The sequence below is a fragment of the Stenella coeruleoalba genome (assembly GCF_951394435.1).
Source record: "Stenella coeruleoalba genome assembly, chromosome: 16".
NCBI classification, from domain to species: domain Eukaryota; kingdom Metazoa; phylum Chordata; class Mammalia; order Artiodactyla; family Delphinidae; genus Stenella; species Stenella coeruleoalba.
The window spans coordinates 28,029,786-28,053,863 of NC_137162.1; the positions used below are offsets into that span (position 1 = coordinate 28,029,786).

Sequence of the window (24,078 nt, forward strand, 5' to 3'; positions counted from 1 at the left end):
ATTACTCTATTCAAATAATGTTGTTCATTTCAAGTTGGAGATTATTAAAGTCATTAAACTATCTTCACATATAGAACCTTTTTTTTTCTTTCATAGGGAACAGCGTGCCATTGATCTATATAAGCAGTTAAAGCACAGACCTTCAGGTAAGACAATTTTTCACAGTACACGAAGGCATTTTAGGAAACCATCACTAGCAAATCTAGGAGACTGGATTTTAAATAAGCTGCAGAATAAATTCCAGTTTTGGTATTGCCATTGAGATGTTTATGGTACAACAGCTTTTAAGTTTGTGAGAATTTAAGAAATTAGGAAGGCAAAGTAAGAAAATTGAAAGAGAAAAAACTTTAAAAGGAAGTGAAAGAAAGGAATGAAAGAGAAAAAAGGAACTCAAAGAAGGGAAAGAGGAAGCAAGAAAATGTGTGGAAAGACGGGAAAAAATAAGTGCTGCTTAAAATTAAAGAGATTGGAAAGAATTTGATACTGTGGGTTCAGGTGTGGAATGGGCAGAGGGATGACCATGTGCTAGGCCAAAGCATTTACTTTGAAAATGATGCCTTCATCTGCATGTGGTCACTGATTGCTTATTTCATTGGCAAAACAATTCTGTTGAACATCTGCTGATACAGAGCATGTTCTGCTGGAAAGAGCACTGGATTGAGAATCGGAAGGCTTGAATTCTAGATAGGGCACTTTACTGACCAAGTGACCTCAGGCAAATAACCTTTTCTCCCTGTATCTCATTTCCCTCTTCTGCAAAATGGGGTTGAAACCTAGCTTTCCTAACTCAGTGACTGTATGTGGCAATGTATTTGAGAGGATGTTTGTGAAAGTGCTTTGAAAACTATAAAGTATTATGTATGTGCAAGATATTATCCTTCAGTTAAAAACTGATTTGTTTTGAAGGGTTATAGAAGAAATAAAAGGTGAAGTCTGTGCCCTAATTTGCTATATACTGAAATTTAAAAAAAACAAACAAAACCCATAAGTTTTACACCTTAAAATTTACAAACACATGCAAATTAATATACATCTTAAATTGTATTTAACAAATATCAAAATTTCCTCTATGTTGGTTTTTATTGTAGTGGAATTTGTTCAGTTAATTTCTACATTTATGAGGTACTATACAATAGGCATCTAACCCTGACTGGAGGTCAGGGTTGGTTAGAGGAGGTTTCCTGCAGGAGATGATATCTGAGATGAGCCTTAGAGGATAAGTAGCAGTAGCTCGGTGAAAGGAGGTAGGCTCTTGCATATATAAGTATAATGGGTAAAGACATATACATGTAACAGCATGTTTGAGGAGATGCAGCGTGACTGGATTGTAGTTTCAGAAGGAGAGATGTGGCTGGATAATAAAGGATTTGGTATGTCATAGTAACGATTTTGGATTTCATCATGTTGGCAAAGAGAAACCCTAAAAAGTTTTAAGCAGGGGAATGACATGATCAGATTAGCATTTTAGAAATACTGCTCTGGTAGCATTGTGGATAATGGATTAAAGGGAGGCTGTGCTAGAGATGCTTATTAGTTATAAGGTTGTTGAAGTAATCATGGCTCAGGATAAGGCGGGTCATTAGCTAAGGCAAAGAGCCTGAACTGTGGCAGTGGGGTGAAGAGGAGGAGGGTAAGGGCAAGAGAGAGATTTAGGAGGTAGAACTGATAGTATTGGGTGATGGATTTAATATGGGTGGTAGGAGATGGGGTAGAGAATCATGGATGCCTGCCAAGTTTCTGGCTAGAGCAGCTGGGTGCATGGTAGGACCACTCACCATAATAAGAAGTATAGGAAAATGATAGACTTAATGGGAAAAGAACATGAGTTCATTTTTGTACATGTTGATGTTAAGGTGTCAGTGAGACATTCATATAGAGATGTCTAGTAGTATTATATATGTATGTATGTATATATGTATGTATGTATATATGCATGTATATATGAACACACATACATATACATGCATACACACACACACACACACACAGAGACGTGTACATATATATATGGATTTAGTAGAGAAGTCTAGGCTAGGTATTTAGCTATTTTGAGAGTAATCAGCCATAGGAATAAAGTGATCATCTTGAAAAAGTATGTTGAATAAGAAAACCAAGGATGGAATCATAGGGAATACCAACATTCAAGAAATGGCTAGAAGCAGAAGAGCCTACAAATATTGAGAAATGGCTCAAATATGTAGCAGGAATGATATTGGAATAGGACAGAGAGAGTTTCAAGAAGAAAGTGATCAGTAGGGTGAAATGCTACAGAGATGTGGGTAATAAAAATGATAATGAAAATATTCACTGGACTTAGTAGTTTGGATATCATTGGTGATCCTGGTAAAATAATGGCCTTTTGGGAACAGAAACCAGATTATAGTTGGCTGAGGAGGGAGCGGGACAGGAGGGAATGGAGAAGTCAGTCTAGATCAGCAATTCTCAAAGTGTGGCTCATGAACCCCTGAGGATTCCTGAAACCTTTTCAGAGGAGTCAGTGAGGTCAAAACTGTTTTCATAATACTAGGATGTTATTTGCCTTTTTTACTATGTTGACATTTTCACTGATGCTGCAAAAGCATTGGTGGGTAAACAGCTTGCACCTTGCTTAGCATGAATGAAGGCATGAGCACCAAAGTATGCTAGTAGTCATTGATTTTCACTAACATGCATTCATAGTTTTAAAAAAATACCAGTTTTATTTAAGAGTGTCCTTGGTAAAGCAGTAAAATTTCTATTTAAATCTCAACCCTTGAGTATATGTCTTTTTAATATTCTGTGTGATAAAATGGGAAGTATTCATAAAGTGCTTCTGCTACATACTGAGGTATGATGGTTGTCTTAAGGAAAACCACTTCAGTGGTTGTTTACATTGCTGTTGACCAGCCTCTTCTTTAATGGAACACCATTTTTACTTGGAACAATGACTGTCAGAAAAACTACGGTTATTCAGATTTGGTTATGAGGCAGATATTTTCTAAAAATTAATGGATCATACCTATCACTTGAAGGAAAAAAGGCAACAGTATTGTCAGTGATAAAATTCCATGTTTCCAGCAAAAAATTAAAATGTAGGAAAATGTCTATCCATCAGCTGAAATTTGTCAGCTTCCCAATACTTAAATGCTTTTCTGATAAGATTGGTGGTGATATTAAAAAGATTTGCAAAAATTTAAAACAATGCCAATGCTCTCACTAAATTTTGAGGAGGAAATACAGTTATTTTGAATACAAATGTATTAATAGGTGAGTTTATTGTTATTTTTAAATGAATAAATTAATATTTTTGTATTTCTCAGTTTAATTCCTGAAGAACACTTTGGAGTTGTTAAGAATTTTTGAGTGTAGGTGTCCTGAGACCAGTAAGTTTGAGAACTGGTTATCTAGGCTATTCTTTCCAGAAGCTTGGCTGTTAAGGAAAGAAGAGAGGTGAGCAGCTAGGAGGAGATGAAGAATCAAGGGAGGTCAGTTTTCAGAAGAAAGACTTGAGCTTATTTATGTGCTTGGGGCCAAAAGCCTGTGGAGAGGGAAGTCTCTGAACAAGTTTGAGAGGCTGACTCCAGAGAATAGTAGGAGGTGTTGGGCTTGTTGCCACTGATAATTGCCGGGGGGGGGGGGGATGTGTGTGGATACAGACACTTATGTGGGTATAGGGGTTGGAAGGTGAGGATCTTACTGCTTTATGTCCTCCTATCCCGAAGTAAGAAGTGGGTTTATCTGTAATTGAAGAGGTGTGACGTCGTAGATTTAAGGAGTATGCTAAAGATTTTTGAAAGCTGGTGTGTGCAATGGCAGATGTTGCTGATCCAAGACATTTATTAAGAATCCAGAGCAGGGCTTCCCTGGTGGCGCAGTGGTTGAGAGTCCGCCTGCCGATGCAGGGGACACGGGTTCGTGCCCCGGTCCGGGAAGATGCCACATCCCGTGGAGCGGCTGGGCCCGTGAGCCATGGCCACTGAGCCTGCGCGTCCGGAGCCTGTGCTCCGCAATGGGAGAGGCCACAACAGTGAGAGGCCCGCATACCGCAAAAAAAAAAAGAATCCAGAGCAGAAGTGAAACCCTGTGAATTAGTAGTTACAACAGAGAGAATGATAGTACAATTTTTTTGTTGGTAGTGGTTAGTAGCTTGGATACAGAAACTGATAGAGCAGGTGGTTAGACTGATGTAGGGTTAGGATCTTGCTGACAAGAGGACAGAAAAGTTGAAGATATTGACAAAAAAGTGATGTAAGTGATAAAGTTGTGGTTAGAGTTAAATATTGAAATTTAAGATTTCAAATAGAGCAAGGCTAATTTTTTTTTTCTTTAATCGATATTCATTACTCTCTTCTGGCCAATGAATCAGATTTTGCAGATGAAGGTATATAAAATTCCATCCATTGACTCAGTGGATTAACTTTCCACAGTCATTGATAACATTTGTTTGGATTATTTTTATAAAAACTTTGCAGTAGCCATGCATATCAGCATATCACAGGGCCTAGAAATAAACTTGCTATCCAGATAGCTTCTTTGAACTGATAGTCACCTTGAGTGACAAACTAGTTGTGACAAGAAGTTTTGTCTATTGTTGGGGCTTATGTAATCACACTTGAGGTATAGTTTTTGGTGTCTTTTCCAGTTTAGAGTTGCCTTGAGACTTTTGTTCAGCTGAAAATGGTGAAAACCAACTTTCTTCATTCTTTATGTTGGAGTAGGTTAAAGTTCTAAGGTCTTTGACCATCTAAAAGAGGTAGTTATATGGGAAAGCTGTTGGGCCTAGCCCGTGGGATTTATGAAGAAGTGCTGTTTGGAGAGGAGCCTTTTTGGAGTCTCTGTATCTGGTTGTTGTTGAGGGAGAGACAAAGAAAAAGATGTGTGGGGAATCAAGTTGAGTGCTAGGTGAAGTCTTTGCAGTGCTAACAAAGGACAACTTTTTTTAAACCTCTTTTTCGATACTCCATTCATAGTAAAATGTGGGTAACAACAGTAGCCATCTCACAGGACTCCTGTGAGGGTTAAATGAGAAAATTTTAAGTAGAGAATAGTAAATAATAATAATAATAGTTTTGCATTTGAGACTAATTATTGTCCGGGGAAATACCAGCATGATCCATGAGCAACTTCCAATGTTTTAAAATTTAAATAACCATTTTCTGAAATATTACAATTAATTGTAGTTGTTTGTTTGTTTTTTAAATGAGATGGCATCTATAACGGTAGAACCTACTCACTGTGACCACACAGCCATCCCATTTGAGGACATTTGTCAACTGCCTGTTTGCTTTAAGATTTCATACTACCCTCAAACTGAATTTTCAAGGTGTCTACAGGTCCTTTTATTAGTGCATCAGATTTGGCTTAAGTTGGTCAGCTTTTTTCAACGTTTTCATGGGTATAAACAGATGGCTAAACATGAAATTCCAAGCAAGCCTAGCTGGGATTCCTTCCTTTAAGTCAGTGAAAGTTTGATGAATTGTCTTACTACTTCTAAACAAATTATGTTAATCATCCAAGAAAAAATGATCTCTTGTCCAGAAAGCTGCATATGTGTCTGGGGCTCGGGTTAGTATGGGTTAAGGTAGCCAAGATGATTCTTCTTATAACTGAAGATACAGTGATAAATCTATATATACATTATATACACACAAACACACAGACTTCATTTTTAGTTATATGATTATTTATAGATATATAATCTTAAAATCTTTTATCTTAATTTAGCTTTGAAATTAAATGGAGATGTTAATTAAAACTAGTTTCAGATTTTTAGGAATTTTTTGTTTGGAGGCTGATATGTTCACGCAGAAGAGAGGTTATACCTACTGACTGAGATCTTTTATAGATCACTCCTACAGCGACAGCACGGAGATGGTGAAAATCATTGTGCATACTGTGCAGACTCAGGATCGGGTTCTCAAGGAGCTGTTCGGTCATTTGAGGTAGAAATATTGTTTTCCTTACTGTTGAAAAGCCAGGATACTTTTATCATGTTCCTTTCAAAGTGTAATACCCTTTTCTGGTAAATATACTAGAACCAGGAAGAGTACTGGCAGTACGTTGGGAACCCTGACCACAGCTGCATGCATTTATGTGTCCTGTTTGTGTGCATTGCTTTGCAGATCAGTCATTAAATCTATGCTGATTGTGATTCATTCCCCCAGCTGGGTTTGGGATTATGGGGTACAGTCTTGGGGGATGTATAAATGTCTGACACAGATTTTACCTCTCCAGCAAGTTGTTGGGCTGTAAGCAGAAGATTATTGATCTACTGCCCAAGGTGGAAATGGCCCTCAGTAACATCAAAGAAGCTGACAATACTGTCATGTTTATGCAGGGAAAGAGGCAGAAAGAAATATGGCATCTCCTTAAAATTGCCTGTGTAAGTAATTTTTAATGAATTATGTAATATGACATTGATTTGCTGTTACTCCCTGCAAAAGGGATTTTTATCAGCATGATCTGTGTCCTCTTGAAGACATGTGTATTTTTTTTTTACATCTTTATTGGAGTATAATTGCTTTACAATGGTGTGTTAGTTTCTGCTTTATAACAAAGTGAATCAGTTATACATATACATATGTTCCCATATCTCTTCCCTCTTGCGTCTCCCTCCCTCCCCCTCCCTATCCCACCCCGCCAGGCGGTCACAGAGCACGGAGCTGATCTCCCTGTGCTATGCAGCTGCTTCCCACTAGCTATCTACCTTAGGTTTGGTAGTGTATATATGTCCATGCCTCTTCCTCGCTTTGTCACAGCTTACCCTTCCCCCTCCCCATATCCTCAAGTCCATTCTCTAGTAGGTCTGTGTCTTTATTCCTGTCTTATCCCTAGGTTCTTCATGACCCTTTTTTTTTTTTTTCTTAAATTCCATATATAAGGACATGTGTATTTTATGTTGGGTTGATGCTCATGTTCTTTGCTTGGTGTCTCCCTAGCAATTCTGATACAGGACTTCATGATCATCTTTCATTCTCTCTCTCCTTTCCGGTTTCCTGTTTTTATACTCCTCTCAACCCTAGACCACTGTGGTATCCCAACCCAATTTGGGGGTAGCTGTGCCTGACTAGATTAAAAAAACTAGTCCTTTGTTCAACTGGAGATTTTTTTTTCCAACTAAAGTAGAATAGAAGGATAGATACATTTAGTTTTAGTCAATGAAGAAAGGGGTCAAGGACAGGATAGTTAGTAGGGGTGTGTAAGAGTAGAGATAAATTTATACAGAAATAGTCTGGTTATGCATAAAAGTAGTGATAGAAATGTTAAGTCTTAGGAATATGAATGTGTGGAGGTGCTTGCCTGTAATCTTTTTTTTTTTTTTTTTCCTTCAGACACAGAGCTCTGCTCGGTCCCTTGTAGGATCCAGTCTAGAAGGTGTAACCCCTCAGGCAGCATGGCTGCCCACAACTTCAGCAGAACGTGAACATCCTCTGTCATGCGTGGTAACTCCTCAAGATGGGTGGGTTCACTTTGTTAAAATAGATAGTTGTATTTTCAAGAGCAGTGGTAGGAATGAGGCAGTAGAGTGCAGTGGTTAAGACATATTCTTCACTGCCTTATAGACCAGGATTGAATCCTGATTGTCTCTTTGTAATAACCTTATACAGTTAACTTGACTCTTTTAATGTTCACATTTCCTTACCTGTAAAATGGGAAGTGTTGTGAAAATTCAGCTAGACAGTGTATATAAAATGCTGGGGAAGTGAATCTTCAGCAAATGTTACTTCTTATTAGCTCAGTCCAGGTTCTAAGTTCTTTATCTGTTATTGGCTTATCAAATCTTTTAGCCAAACTATATTCCTCACTTAACCATTTATCTCTGAGAAATTATGCTATCTTTTTGAAGTTATTATTTTAGGGCCCTTGATCAACCCTCTAATGGAATTGAGTTTAATCTACTCATTTTATAACTTAGTATTTCTAAAATGACTTTTTTCAGTGCCTTAAATCATTTTTGCAAATAACTCGTTTGAAGTCCTATATTTTCTTTTAATTCCTACTCTTCTGCTAAAAGCTGAATGACTATCCATTTCTGTTATTTTTCTCAGCATAAGATGTGCCGTATCCAGAGCCATTGGCTCTTTGCTAGCTTGTGTATTGTCACTTTTCTCACAACTCATGGAGACCTCTACAATACCAGCATTTCCTGGAAGCTCTGCCCATAATTAGTTTTGCAGAGGTGCAGCCATGTAACATCACTGCTCAGGAGGTCATGCAGTTGCACATTCTGTACTCTGCTTTTATGAGAGAAAAGCACATGGCAGGAAGGCAAGCTGATACCAGGTATTTTATCTTCTTAAAGAAAGCAAGCTCCAGGGTATATCTCGGGGCCATTATACATTTGGCCCGATGTAATACATCCACAGCTACAGCATAGGCTATAATTAATTATATGGACTTGAGGAAATATTCCATTAATCAGAATTGACACAAATAAAATTTAATACCTTTTTGCTTTCATTAAAGGCATGTAGGTTTATTAGGGGATGCAAATGGTTGCAAATGTTACCTCTGTACAAGTGATTTTCAATGTGAGGTTGTGGTTGTTTGCAAAAGTATATTCAACAGGAATTTTTAAATACATTTTCCAGTAGGAATACATTATAAAGGAAAACTTCAAATGTACCCGCGGTACTTAACCACCAAGGATTGGGAACTGTTGGCCTCAGTTTTTCTATCTGTTGAATAAGCTGGATGAGAATTTAGTTCTAAGCTAATAATGACTATCTTCCATGGCTTAGAACTGATTCTAGTCGGGTAGGGACTGAGGGTTAGTAAAAGGTAAGGATGGAGGCCATATGGAAGAGGGAAGTGTAGAAGGTGGAAACCAAATTCAGGATTTCCTTCAAATACAAACTTCAGGGATACTTCTTGGTTCTGGGCAGCTCCCCTGTCACAGGTTTCTTCTGCTGTCCTCAGGAATCAGCTTGCTTGTTTGCTTTCTCATTGCTGTCATCTGTATTTTCCAAACAGTTTTTTTCACCTTCCCTGATATTTGCAGAAAAGATTGTACTTTTGTATCTCCTCCCCTACATGTGTATCTCTGAAGTAAGCATGCTGATGTTTTTTACTACTTATAAGGAAAGGGAAATGTTTCAGAAACAAAGAGATCTTTCATCTAGCTGTGCCACAGGATCTCTCTTTTTTTCCCCTCAGTGAGCATTTTCAGGGGGAAAAAGTTGTATATAAGTGCCACTTATATTTCAGAGGAAAATCAGATTGCAGTTATAGTGGACTCACTATTATTAGAGCTGGGCAGAGGCAGCAGCTTGGAGTAACAGGACTCTTGCCTGTGGGTGGGAGGGATGAGGAAACTGAAGACTACAGGAATCAGCTGCATTGGGTTGCAGGGTTGCAGTGTTGTCGGAAGGGCAGAATCATCCTGACCCTGAAGACCAGAAAATAGAGGAAATTCGTATGCCTCTTTGCTTTCATTCCACAGGGAGACTTTAGCACAAATAATAGAAGAAAATTTGAACTGTCTTGGCCATTTAAGCACTATTATGCATGAAGCAAATGAGAAACAGGGCAACAGTATGATGGTAAGTTTTATATGGATACGGATGTCTGTTTTAGGTATGTTGGGTGCAAAGGATTTAACTTTCCATGCTAGATTTATCTGGCATTTGGGATGCAGATGGGGAATAGAACTCAGAGGAAAGAGCATTTGAGGAATGCTTGATCTCAACTCCCCATCTTCTCTTATTCATGGATATACTAGGATTATGTCATCAGTTATCTTCAACAATAGCATTTTTGGTCAAGTTAAATGAGTAGTGAGCTTTCTTTGCAGTGTGACCACTGAAATCGAATGGTTTGTACTTTTTGCTTCAGCAATCAATTTTCTCCAATAAGATTGGACATGATTTGTACTGTAATTCAAATATAGTAACTGCTGTATGCAAAATGAATGTTAATATGGTTATAATTTATAGAAGTGTTTATATGAAGATTTGGTTACTGTGAATTATTGATTTGTTAAAACTTGGAGAAATTACAATAAAATGTTTACTGGATTAACTTTCACTACATTTAGTCTTGATGTTAATTCTTTGTTATTTCCTCTTTAATTATTTGCTTCAAATATTTATAAAAACTCTGAAATTTTTTTTTAGTTAGCAGAAAAGGTAAACTAAACTCTTTAATTGCAACTTATTTGTACTTTTGGTTTTTCAACTTTTGATTATAAAATGTCCAAATATACAGAAAACTTGCAGAAATGAACACCCATATACCTACCACTTTTAGTCAATATCTAATTGTATCTTTTTCATGCCTGGTTTTAGAATCTTGATTGGAGTTGGTTAACAGAATGACTTGCCACTTACTGACCCAAACGTATGAAGTTGTTGCTGCAAATGTTGGAAATTTGTTTTTCTCTTATGAAACCATTCTTCAGACACCCATCAATGGAAGAAATGACTATGATCAGAAACTACACATGATTTCACAGTGCAATATTTTGACTGGGTAATTTTAACCTCTGAACAGACAGAATTTAATGACTCAGTGGACTTGTTTAAATACTACAGCTACTTAGGAGCATCGTTGGAATCCATTTGTCTTCAAACTTGATAAAACATTACTTATTTAACTTGACTATCTTTCAACATTTCACTTTTGGGCATAAGGCCAAAGTAATGTATACAGAGAAGAAAATCTCAACTAACATGTATTCTAAGTAAAAATTGTTTGCCTGTGTTTCTGTGGAAGAGACTGTTTGCAAGTAGAATTGTACTTCTTGAAGAATAAACCCTACCTCCTTGTGTTGCACTCAACAATGCTTTTCCCGGCATCATAAGGAGTTAGTTTAATCCCATTTTCAATTTCAATCCCAAATGCACATTTGACTGTATCCCTTTCCTACAGAAGGGATTGTGCATCTGTGCCTTTAATACCAGTTGATTCTTTCAAATCTTGTTAAGTGTGCTATGTGTATATGTATTTAAGATGTACATTTAATAATATCAGAGAAAAGATGCCTGTTAATTTATAATGTATTTGAAAGCTTATCTATGTTTTCATTTGTATAAATGGGTCTTTTGTTTAAGGAATCTTTCATGTCTTGTCATATAAATTTATAAAGGTCTGTACTCCCGATCTGTAATTCCAAAATGCAAAAAGCTCTGATAACAAGTTTTTTCATAAGTTTGGTGACAGAATTCACCTGCTTGCACATCCAACGTGAACTGACATTGAATCTATCCCATTTAGTGTGAATATTCTTTTTTTTTTTTTTTTTTTGCTGTAGAAATATTAACGTGTTTGCTTGTTTGGGGGTAGGGTGCTGCCACAGACCCTGCCTGGGGTTTATGTAGTATGGCATATGCACTGAATTACCTTTCTAAAAATCTGAAAATTTCATAATTCTGAAACACCTGGCCCCAAGGGTTTCAGATAAAGGATTGTGGGTCTATCATCTGTTAAATAATTTAGAAGGTGTTACTTGTTTAAAGAAAAATGTGAAATTCTTTTGTATTTTAGACAGTTTTTCACTTTGTGTATTAAATAATTTTTAAATTACTTTTTGAACCTCTATTCACTAAAATCAGATTATAATAATTGAATATGCTTTGGGAAAATGTGAAGATTCTGTGAAGCAGCGTTGGAGCACAGAATAACATAATGGGCTCTCAGTGTACTTTCCTTAGGAATGAAACAGGACTTATGGTAAAGACAGTATTGGGTAGCTTCTTTAATATACTCTTTTCTCCTGAGATGTCCTATCAACACTATCCATGTCTAAAAACTGTGCTCATACCTTGCCCTATAAACTGCTGTCTTAGTTACACCATCCCCATTTTTGCTAGTAGTGTCATTTTCCCAGTCATCTAAGTTTGAGACCTTGGGGTCGTCTTCTCCTAACTCTAGTCATCTGGTACTGCTGTTTCTCTGAATATGGACATTCTGACTACCAGCCGTTAAAATAGGCAGTCTCTCTCTTGCTTCTCCAGTTCTAGAAGGTTTTAATCAATAAACATTTATTGGGTACCTATTGCTTGGAAGATATTGAGCAAAATGGGAAGATCAGAAAAGTTAACACAGGCAGTACAGTAAGAATGTTTATGTGGAATGAAATTATTGTTAAAGGATTTTTTAAATGACCATGTGTTTTTCTAAATATCATTGTAATAACTGATAAAAGATCTGGTAGAGGGTGGGACCATATTTATGGTTTGTGGCTGATATGATCTCAGGCTAGCCTGATCTGTGTGATACGTAAGGGCAAGTGGTGTGAGTCAGAACGGTCTTTCATAGTGCGAGCACCTCAAATTTGCTTATGATACATGAGTTGAACACTTTATTGGATGACAACTTTTCAGAGTTAAGTGTCAGTTGTGCATTATATCCATTTAATTCCCTAATTCAAGCAATATTATGAAAAACTAAGAGAATCCATCCAGAAAACAGAGGCCGGACAAGTTATTTTTTATTCTCTTTGCTTTTTATCAGTTAAAATAGCTAAGCTCTGCAAATAACATTTATCTGGTACAGACACGGTCCCATACATTCCTAGTAGAAGTCAAATGAATGATACAGGTAAGTGCATTTATTGAAGGGAGAAGGTACAGTGGTCTGGGAGGGCTTCCTTTAAAGAAGATTTTAATTGATTCTATTTACCTCTTCCCATTTCCACTGTTACTACCATGGTAACCTTGGGCCTGCAGTTTCCTAACAACTTGGCTTCCCTGTCTCCTGTCTCCACTCTAAGCCATTTTGTAGACTCACTGGCCCTAAGGTACTGCTTTCCCATACTTCCCTGCCCAAGAGGTTACAGAGCCCTCCAACCTTATTCTACCTTGTCCAGTTGTGGTCCCACTGCTAGCCTTTCAAGGCTTACACCATTACTGCCCAACCTCTTCTAACATGCTGCCCTTATTTCCTTTGTATCCATCTTTCTTACTCCCATCTACTCTTTCACTTTGTCCTTTCTGTTTCCGGTAATACATGCAGATAATGCATAATTTAAAAGAACAGAAAAATATGTAGTGAAAAGAAAGTCTGTCTCTATTCTCTAGCCATCCAGTTTTCCCTCCCTACAGAAAAAGTGCATTCGAGCCTTTCAAAATCTGGGCCTAGCATAGCATCCCACTCCTTTCCATCACACAGGCTTCAAGGAAGCTCAAATGCTCATTGTCTTCAATCTTCCCGGAGGACCCTCCAACACACACCCACGTTTACTGCTTATTAGTTTATTCTGTTCTTATTGCTTGGATGGCTTTCATAAAGCCCTCCCTGGATCAGCATTCTGGCACGTTAATAGGTGACTGCACAAGAACACGTTGACCAGTCCCTTGTCTCAGAGGCCCTCTCCGTTCCTCTGCCTCCTTCCTTACTCCACATTGCCGATTTCCCGTCTCTTCCGGAGCAGGAAACCAGCAGTACACAGTAGAGAGCCCACGTACCTTCGCGCGAGATAGCTCGGCGGGCGGCGGCAAGAATTTTGTCCCGTCTGCTCCCCGTCTCTAGTCGCGGGGCAAGCGCAGCGTCGGTGTGCGTGTCTGCGCAGCCGCAGTGCCCCGCGGGTGGGCGGGGCCGGCTCTTGGCCGCGGTTGGTGCGGCCCGGGTGGAGACTTCACGTGCACGCGGGGGGCGGTGCGTCACTGATCGGTGGGGCGCGGCCGAGGGGTCGGCGTCCGTCCGGAGTCTGCGGCTGGCCCCCTTCTCAGTTAATGCTTTCCCCTGGGCGGGGAGGAGCGGCTGTTGGGAGTGGGGGTGGGGGGGTGTCAAGACGCTCACCGAGCAGGGGCGACCCACGGGCCGGCTCGCGCGGAGGGGTTGGCGACGGGGAAGCGGGCTCTGCGAGGAGGGAAAGAGGCACAGGACTCCTCAGCTCGGCCTGCGGGAGGGGGCCAGGTCGCGGCAGGGCGAGGTGGAAAACGGAAGGTGGGCCTGTCACTCACGGGGCTGGGGCCCCGTTCCTTCCTCATCCAGGAGGAACTAGGATGAATATGACTCAAGCACGCGTTCTGGTGGCTGGAGTGGTGGGTCTGGTGGTTGTCCTCCTCTACGCCTCCATCCACAAGATCGAGGAAGGACACCTGGCCGTGTACTACAGGTGAGCGGCACGTGCAGTCAGCTCAGGTTCTAGAGCAGGTAGAAGGGAGGCTCCCATTAGAGTCTAGGAAGTTGTTCCCTCTGCGGTGTCAGGGAGCTCTTTCCAGTCCTAGGAAGTGACTTTCGTCGCAGCTCTAGGGAGAGTATGGAAGCTGTGGCAGGCTTTTGCAGAGCATCCTCCAGGTGTTGGACAGTTTCAGTGCTATGTACATTGTGTGCAGAGGTTAAGACTCCCTGCAGTTGTTCCTAGTAGTCAGTAAATTCAGTCATTTGCAGAAAAAAATGAAGGGTGGAAGGCAGTGGTGACTCCACCTGTGGCTGAAGAAATGGATAAATCATTGTTAAATTCCATACAGCTGTACTGGCCATTAGTTGCAGCTGTAGGTGCTATTTAGAAACTCTGGTCCTGTTTGTGGTTGTTTCTTAGATTTTTTTTTTTTTCCTTTAAAAAGTCCTGGTGTCTGGTTTGGGCTTGTAAGGCCATTAAGACCGTGACAGTTGTTAAATTCCTGGACCTTGGGAGACAAACACAGGATTGTGACAGATACATTCTCCTCCCACCTTTCCCTGTCTTTTCAAGTTGTGGAAAGCAGTGGTGTGGAATGTGTTGATCTCTAGCTGAGATGAATAGCTTTTCCTTTAACGTAGTTACCACCTGTTCTTTTGATATAGACAGAGGACAGTTTGGAGAAATTGCGATAACGATGTATTTGAAAGAGCTTCAACTTTCTGCCGGCTTTTGTCATCCCATAAAACCAATATTTCTACTTTTAGATCCATCCTGAGTCTTAGAAACAGTCTTCCCTGTGAAGCACTAATTTCAAATACAATTTTAGTGATATATCTTAGCAGGTGGGGGGTCTGGCATTTAAAAAATGGCAGATTAGTCTGTATTTCCATCTAGTTCAGCATTGTCTTCCTGACAGTAAATCCGAGAACATTTCAAGGTATGGCTCTCAAAAAATTAGGGCTGGACCGCGAACAGTTCATCTTTTATTAGCTATTTGTTATGAATTCTTTGCAAACCTATTTATATTTTCAAGATAGGAAGGTAAGTTATATTAATTTACTATTCATTATGTAAAATAGGACTTCTTTTTTATATTTGCCTCCAAATTACCTCCTTTTTATAACTTGCAAGATGTGCTTTCATGTTTCTCACATTCCGGAATTTGGTGAACAAGTCCACACTTATATCTATTTGTAGTCTTATCCCCTCACCCTTCATCTTTCCGTGCTAATTTGTTGTTGTTGTTGATTTTATAGAGGCTTTATGCCCCCAGTATTTTTTTCTTTGTTCCAAATAAGTTTCTTTTTTGATTTTAAAAAATTGTTTAAATTGTTAATTTACAATGTTGTGTTTCAAGTGTATAGCAAAGTGATTCAGTTATACATATATATATTTATTTATATATATTATTTTTCAGATATTCTATTATAGGTTATTACAAAATATTGAGTATAGTTCCCTGTGCTATACAGAAGGTCCTTGTTGTTTACCTATTTTATATATAGTAGTGTGTATGTTAATCGCCCCCAGCATTTTAATTGCTTTGTAGGTAGATTAAAAGAATCTTGAGCATCAGAAATTTTCTCCTTCCTTGAAAGTTTGTGTTATCTATTTTTTATTCAGCCTGGTGATTAAATGTATTGTGTTTTGATCTGGCTCATGCTATGTACAATTAAAGTACATCAACTGAGAGCCATTCGAATTTTTTTCACAAGTAGTTCTCAAAAGGTTAAAGACCAAAGAGAATCTTTATACCTGAGAGTGGTGCTGGAGACCCAGAGGTATGGTTGGTAGAACTTGTGAAACAAGGTGTAACATGGGCACTTTAATTTGATCTTTTCACTTTTGTAGGTGTGGCAGATATTTTAGGGACCAGCAGTTGTTCATCATTAGTAACTCATATTAGTGAGGCTTTAGTAGATCAATAGCATGAGTAAGAGTGAATATTTATTATAGCATTTTAGATTTGGAAAGAGAATTTCTCTTTTTATAATCTTGTCAAATTGAAACATCTTTTTGCAGGGGAGGAGCTTTACTAACTAGCCCCAGTGGACCAGGCTATCATATCATGTTGCCTTTCATTACTACGTTCAGATCTGTGCAGGTGAGTGATTCCTAGGGAAGCCCCCACACTGGATAGACAGGTGTGAGCGAAACAGTGACCACATTCATGGGTGGAGATAGAATTCCTCATTTCTTAAGCTAATGGTAGTATTTACTTAATTGTAGGAGTTAAAAGTTCAGAGTACAGTTGTCACAGCATAAGTTATGGTTTTGAACCACCTCACTCTCTTGAGGTATATTAGAAGTATGAGCTAGGCGGCTTGGAAGGACTCACTTCTCCCATCTATATAGTGGTATGCAGCAGGTTTTGTGTTGCTGCTGTCAAAATAAAAGCAGGACTTTGAAACACAACTAGAGATATAAACCAGTGATAACTTGGTTTAGAATGGTGTTTGGTTTCCATAGAGGCAAGCTCCTGGGCTACTGTTAACATGGAGGATCTGAATTTTTATACACAGCTTCTCTGCTTCACATTTTTGCCTGGAACATTAAGCATAATTATATGTGGAACATTAGTGAGTGTTCTATTTTGACAGCATCCCAGAATATCTTAAATAAGCGGCTGGTTCTTGAGAACAGACACTTAGTAAATATCTTTTGAGGTAACAACATGACAAAACAGGATTAGATTGTTACTACTTTTTTTGTGTGTGTGTGTGGTACGCGGGCCTCTCACTGTTGGGGCCTCTCCCGTTGTGGAGCACAGGCTCCAGACGCGCAGGCTCAGCGGCCGTAGCCCACGGGCCCAGCCGCTCCGCAGCATGTGGGATCCTCCCGGACCGGGGCACGAACCCGTGTCCCCTGCATCGGCAGGCGGACTCTCAACCACTGCGCCACCAGGGAAGCCCAGATTGTTACTACTTTTGCAGGCACTGTGTGATTATAAATCTTTGGATTCAGAAGTTTGTCTACTCTCCGCTGCTAATTTTTCAGGGCTCGGGAAAATTCAATGTATTTAATCTTGTAATTTAAAGTCTAGGCTTCCTGCTAAGTGAGATTTTCATTATGAATACTTAAATCCTCCAGATTTCCCTCCAATTCCCTTTTAGATGGCTTGGGGCAAGAATTGTGTCTGTTAAAGTGAAGTATAGTGTTCTTCCCCTAGTCAGACTGATTTCCATATTGTTTTCCCATATTTATTTTATTCACTCTTGGCTAGGCTGATGCTATTACCTCTTCTCTCACCATCTCTCTCTTTATGCCTTATTTCCTGTCTAAATCTTGCCAGCCTTTTTAAGGCTCATCACAAATCCTTCTCCTCCTCTTCCATAGCCCTTAAAGTCTGTATTGTAAATTTTGGCCCGTGATCTTATTTCCTTTAATAATGTTGTCTTGTATTGTTCTCTTAAGTTTTTGTGTGAATTTTTTTTTTCCAGAAAGTCTCCAAGCTTCTTGAAGGCAGGGGTCATAACACGTTTATATTTCTGACCTTTCTACTTGTGGTGAAAGTTGTTAAGTTGAGCTGATTTCTCTGGAAGCGGTATGGTGTAGTGAACATGGGGCCAGAAACCTGTAAACTAGGTTCTGGCTCTGGCTCTGCCACTAATTGTTTACATGACTTTGCAGAAATCACTTAACCATTCTAGACTTCAGTTACTCCTCTGTGAAACAAGGGGTTTTATTTGCATGAACCCATCAACAGCTTAAATAGTCTATATTGATGTTATCAATGGCATCATCAGACCCTTAGAGATCAGGGGCTTTTTTAGACCTTGTTCAAAGCCAGGCAGATTTGTCTCTGCCTTCTTGGAGCTTAGTATGTTGAGTCATACTGATGCAGAGATATATAAAAGAGATACAGACAATAAACAAATAGATTTTAGAGTTTAATTACATATATAACAAATACACAGTGTGTGTGTTTATATATTTATGTGTGTGTGTGTGTATTCATACATATGCACACACAAACACATAGAGTGATAAACTGTCATAAAAAATGAAAATGAGGGACTTCCCTGGTGGCGCAGTGGTTAAGAATCCGCCTGCCAATGCAGGGGACACGGGTTCGAGCCCTGGTCCGGGAAGATCCCACATGCCGCGGAGCAGCTAAGCCCATGCACTGCAACTACTGAGCCTGCGCTCTAGAGCCCACGAGCCACAACTACTGAGCACGCGTGCCACAACTACTGAAGCCCGCGCACCTAGAGCCCATACTCTGCAACAAGAGAAGCCACTGCAATGAGAAACCTGCGCACTGCAATGAAGAGTAGCCCCCGCTTGACACAACTAGAGAAAAGCCCGTGCACAGCAACGAAGACCCAACCCAGCCATAAATAAATAAATAAATAAATAAATAATCTTATTAAAAAAGAAGAAATGAAAATGAAATTAGTAAAAAGATTTACTGCTGGAGTCAGTGTGACTAAATAGAAATGGTCTGTCTTTATATGTGAAACTGTAACGTTCTAGGAAAGAATTATATTAATAAAACCCTTTTAAGAAGTTGTTTTCATAAGAATGAGATAAAGAAACTTATTTTTAGGAAGTTTTGGAGCACATTAGAAGACATAGCTTATATAAACAAATGGCTTAACAGACTTGGCATTTGAAAGGAATATTTAAGAAGCATCTTGGGGAAATGTGAGATCCCATATATGATGTAAGAAAAAAAACTTTAGAAAAATATAAAAACCTTCAGCCTTTAAAATATATATTTATATAACAAAACCAAAGACTTTTAAAATAAACTTTCATACTGGGGAAATTTTTGAGGTAATATAAAAGAAGTATAAAAGTACATGAAGATAGGATGTTAAATTGAAGATTTAACATTTGAACTCTTTCCTAGTTCTACTTGGTTTGAAAATTGACTAGAGAATATCCTTTAGGTTTAAATAGGAATGTATATTTAAAGTTGATTTGGAAGTTGACTATGGTGAATGTTTTGAAGGAAATAAAATAAATTGAGCTCACCTCTATCAACTTCCCTCACTCTACCTATATCCTGTCACTAATGTTTACTATCACCCTTTTAACCCCAGACTTAACCTTCTATTCTTTTTCCTCCTGGAATTTTATATGAAACTAGTTATCAGATCCCTTCTCTATTGTATCTCCTGGGTTGAAAGCTTTAAATTTCCATGGCCTTTTCTACATTAACCTAAATAAATTACTACTTTAGCTTCCCAGCTGGTTTTCTTGCCTCCAGATATGATAGATAGTGAGAACCACAACACACATAAGCAAAGGAATGAAGGAAAAGTCCTATTTTTGAAAGGTTTGTTTGTGGCTGTGTATAAGGTGGACTAGGGAGAGCACAAGCCCCCCAGCAAACATTCAGGGCCCTCTGCCTAATATCATCATGTTCTCTTCTCAGAGTTTCACCTCTCATCTATATTGTCCCTTCTGCTCCAGGCAAGCCAACTGCTTCCTGACACCTATACACATAGTTTGTCCTCAACTTTGTGTATTTGAATAGATACGTATTGAATTTAAGATGCTTCTCTGCCTTATCTGTTCTTATTTCTCCTTCTCTAGACTGGGCTTATAAATATTTCACCTCAGAGAGCTTTTCAAATGATTATTTTACTCTATAACTTAATACCTAACAATTCAGTTTATACTCTGTTATTTGTACCTGTTATGGATTGCTTTGTAAGGATTTTATCTCCTGTGTTGGATTGTGAGCTCTTTGGAAACAAGGACCATGCTTCTTTTTTCCATTGTATTCCATAAAGTCCTATGTTGCTGTGGGCTTAATATGGTGCAGTGTGTCCAGAATACACTCATTATGTGCTCTCCTGCTGGAAGCCTTCAAGTGCAATAGGGAGTCATTCTGGATCCGAACCAAGTTGTGACAGGGGCAGAGTAATTAAGTACCAGATGGTTGGTTCACAAGGAGGAAGCAGTGCTGATGGTGGCATTTCTTTTAAAAAGGAAATTGAGAGACTGTCTGAGAAATCTCTAGGACCTGAACTGAAATATTGACTATAGCTTTAGAGGAAAAGGTTGGTGTTGAGCTCAAGGGCCCCTCTGAGTTGAAGACTGCTTGTATGCATATAATAGTTATCTTTTGCCTTCATTGTAACCATTAATATTAGCAGTGGAATCAGAGTTCAGAGTACAAATCCTAGGAGTAGTATCCTTGTGGGTAATCCATGTAGTTTGCAGTCCCAGGCCAGCTCCATGCAAATAAGGGACTGACTGAGAGATTAAACATTGAAACTTTCAGATTGAGTATTGAAGCTTTCCTGGTGCATCTTGACTCAGACATTAACTGTAAAATATTCTGTCTCTAGTCTTTCATGTCTGCCAGAATACAAAAAGAGATTGCTCTGATAGCTAATTTTTGGGGACTAAAGTTGTAATGGAGCTCTCCTGTACATACCTTTCAGCAGTTCTCTAGAGATTTTCCTTTGGGACCAGTGGTTCTTTGATGATATGTGTGCTGAGTATTGATGAGATATTTTTTCCTCCCTAGACAACACTGCAAACTGATGAAGTTAAAAATGTGCCTTGTGGAACAAGGTAAGCGTTCCCCTTGCTTACCAACCTCCCTTTGGTTCAGATGTATTTTCTGTTCATAAGCTGTGATCACTTAAACATCTTTCAAATAGGCATCCTAGTAACCCAGGGGGATTTCTCTTCTGAGCATTATTTGAGAAAAGCCCTGTCTCCAAATAGGACCTTTCCATCTTAGGAGCCATTTTAAACTAACAGTAGATAGTTTAAAATGAAATCAGCTTACCTTGTCATCTGTAGTATTAAATGCCATCTAATTTAGAGTTTCTGATTCAGTAGGTCTGGAATGAGACCCGAGAATTTGCATTTCTAGTAGAAGTCCCAGGTGATCCTGAGCTGATCTGAGGACCTTACTTTGAAAAATCACTGCTGTATAAAGTTTTGGGGCAAGAAAGGCAAGCAAGGCCCAAATTATTTTTAGAGTATAATCAGTACATTGAATTGTATCAGAAGAAGAGTATAAAGTTCAGTGTATGTTTTAAATTCTGTATTTTAAATGACCAAAATATCACAGAAATGTTCTTAAAGAGGGAGCAAATTCTCTCTGTTTTAAGTTAACATATTTGATACAAGTTCTCCCTAGGTCCATCTGTAACTTTTTTATAGATTCTCTTTAGAGATGACTCAAAATTGGCAGCTGATGAGATGTTGGGTAAATTTTATTTTTATCTTCATGCTTTCATGTATTTGTCAGATTTTTTTCAGTGAGCAGGTATTATGCTTTTTTATCAGAAAAAAAATGTTGTTGTAAGTTGGTAGCAAGGCTTAGTTGTATAGTTTCAAAATTTCTTAACTTCATGTATCTTAAATTGAGGTTCACATGTTCCTCAGGGTCTGTGCCAGTAGGCCAGGAAGTATAGGAAGCCATTAATTAACAAGACCTATCTTTCTGGAGTGTCAGTTTTACTTCAAGGTTTGGGGGAAGATTCTTCTTTTCATATTAGAATAAATACAGATGAAAAGTAGATTAAGATAAAGAAGGGAATCAAAAGAATTTCAGCCTGTGGCTGGCCTCCATACCTCTGGGGAACCACTTTACCTGATTCCTTGATGGAGAAGTTTGAGAAGTGCACTGCCTTAGCTGTTGACTTCATTTAATAAGGGCAAAGTGCTAAGCAGCTCTAGGTTATAGGTCTAGTCTTCCTGTGAGCTGATTTTGATCACAGCAGTTACAGAGGTGAGCTTTTGGTTATGAGAGAGCCAGGTGAGTGTGTGCAAGGTCATTTGAGTAGTGATCAGTGAGGTCAGTTTAATCAATCAGTAGTATATGTCTTTAGATTTTCCTTCTAAATTTCTATCATGTGGGATTTGTTTGATGATGTAGAATTAATCTAGGAACATAATAGGTTTGTATTTGGCTCACATTTTTCCATTTCTCTGTTTTTAGTGGTGGGGTCATGATCTATATTGACCGAATAGAAGTGGTTAATATGTTGGCCCCTTGTGCAGGTATGGTACCCATCTATTCTGTTATAGTTATAATCAGAGTGTCTGTAACTGTGAGATTCTCTAAGGAATAGGAATAGATTCCCTAAGGAAAGTTTTATGACCTCATTCATTTCTGATATATATTTAAAAAAATAATCGCTGGAATATTTTCCATTCCTGGGGAATGGCGACAGAAATAGGTCAACAGAGTTGACTTTCTGCAACTGTATGCGTTATGCTGAGCTGAGTGTATCTAAGAAAAAGACAGTCATTGATTATTTCTAGAATTTCTAGAAAGTAGCATTTTATCCAGTCAGGATGAGAAATAATATCCTTACATGTTAAAAGTCTATAACTGATCAGTTCCTTGGCTACATGGATTTGTGACCATAGAAAAATCTTTTCTAGTTGAGATTTGCTACAACTTGCAAAGCAATCTGAAAGTCCTCAGTGTGGGGAGAACACTTTCTTGGTAAAAGATGAAAACTCACAGAGATGGAGTACTGTTCAGATCAAAAACTTAATTAGGAGTTCTGAAGTAAGATCAGCCATTTTAATGTTTGATTTCTTTTTGTAATTTTTTTTACTGTGATAAAATACATGTAACATAAAATTTACCTTCTTAACCACTTTTAAATATTCAGTGGACATTACATACATTCACATTGTTATGCCACCATCACCAGCATCCATCTCCATAACTCTTTTCATCTTGCAAAACTGAAGCTCCCTACCCATTAAACAAGAACTCCTCATGCACCCGCTCTCCCAGCCCTGGCAACCACCATTTCTGTCTTTCTGACATTTCTGTCTGTACTTTCTTTCTCTATGAATTTGACTACTCCAGGAACCTCATAAATGGAATCATATAGTATTTGTCTTTTTGTGACTGGCTTCTTTGACTAAGCATAATGTCCTCAGGGTTCATCCATGTTGTAGTAGCATGTGTCAGAATTTCCTTCCTTTTTAAGGCCGAATAATATTCCATTGTATGTATATACCACATTTTGTTTATCCATTCATCCATTGATGGACATTTGGATTACTTCCATGTTTTAGCTATTGTGAATAATACTACTATGAACATGGGTGTACTTGGGTTTCTTCGAGACCCTGCTTTCAATCAAAAGATCTGCCATTTTCAGAAGACCTAAATGGACATTTCTCCAAAGAAGACATACAGATGGCCAACAGGCACATGAAAAGCTGCTGAACATCACTAATTATTAGAGAAATGCAAATCAGCACTACAATGAGATATCACCTCACACCAGTCAGAATGGCCATCATTTAAAAGTCTACAAATAACAAATGCTGGAGAGAGTGTGGAGAAAAGGGAACCCTCCTACACTGTTGGTGGGAACGTAAATTGGTGCAGCCACTGTGGAAAACAGTATGGAGGTTCCTACTCCTGGGCATGTACCCAGACAAAACTATAATTTGAAAAGATACATGCACCCCATTGTTCATTGCAGCACTGTTCACAATACCCAAGAGGTGGAAACAACCTAAGTGTCCATTGACAGATGAATGGATAAAGAAGATGTGGTATATACATGCAGTGGAATACTACTCAGCCATAAAAAAAGAATGAAATAATGTCATTTTGAAGCCACATGGATGGACCTAGAGATTGTCATACTAAGTAAAGTAAGTTAGAAAGACAAATACCATATGATACCACTTATATGTGGAATCTAAAACATGACACAAATGAACTTATCTATGAAACAGAAACAGACAGGACAGACTTATGGTTGCTGTTGGGGAGGGGTGGATTGGGAGTTTGGGATTAACAGATGCAAACTATTATAGAGAATGGATAAACAGCAAGGTCCTACTGTATAGCACAGGGAACTCCATTCAATATCCTGTGATAAACCATAATGGAAAAGAACATGAAAAAGAATGTGTACATATGTATAACTAAATCGCTTTGCTATACAGTAGAAATTAACACAACATTGTAAATCAACTATAATATAATAAAGTTTTTAAAAAGATCTGCCATTTTATTTTTATCCTTACTACTAAAATTTGCATGCTTACTATGTCAGGATACTGTGTTGGCAAAA

At 38.5% G+C, this 24,078-nt stretch overlaps 2 protein-coding genes across 7 annotated transcripts in view; both read left to right on the forward strand.

Annotated features, from left to right (window-relative positions):
* The window catches only part of CHUK (component of inhibitor of nuclear factor kappa B kinase complex), a 35,929-nt gene extending 23,746 nt beyond the window's left edge, over positions 1–12,183 (forward strand). The window contains exons 16-21 of the mRNA XM_079899762.1: positions 97–146; positions 5,825–5,921; positions 6,214–6,361; positions 7,311–7,438; positions 9,422–9,521; positions 10,266–12,183. Of these exons, the coding sequence (XP_079755888.1) occupies positions 97–146; positions 5,825–5,921; positions 6,214–6,361; positions 7,311–7,438; positions 9,422–9,521; positions 10,266–10,295 (553 nt within the window). The 3' untranslated portion in view covers positions 10,296–12,183. The remainder of the gene's footprint in view (positions 1–96; positions 147–5,824; positions 5,922–6,213; positions 6,362–7,310; positions 7,439–9,421; positions 9,522–10,265) is intronic.
* Positions 12,184–13,515: 1,332 nt separating this feature from the next.
* Positions 13,516–24,078, forward strand: part of ERLIN1 (ER lipid raft associated 1) — a 41,129-nt gene continuing 30,566 nt past the window's right edge. For 5 of the 6 annotated variants that reach the window (XR_013824384.1, XR_013824385.1, XM_079900911.1 and 2 more), the window contains exons 1-5: positions 13,516–13,648; positions 13,915–14,038; positions 16,070–16,151; positions 20,535–20,581; positions 21,963–22,024. Coding sequence is in view for 4 of the 6 variants with exons in the window: in XM_079900911.1 (XP_079757037.1) it covers positions 13,926–14,038; positions 16,070–16,151; positions 20,535–20,581; positions 21,963–22,024 (304 nt within the window). In the remaining 2 variants the exon portion in view is untranslated. The remainder of the gene's footprint in view (positions 13,649–13,914; positions 14,039–16,069; positions 16,152–20,534; positions 20,582–21,962; positions 22,025–24,078) is intronic. The other variant, XM_079900914.1, reaches the window with a different exon arrangement.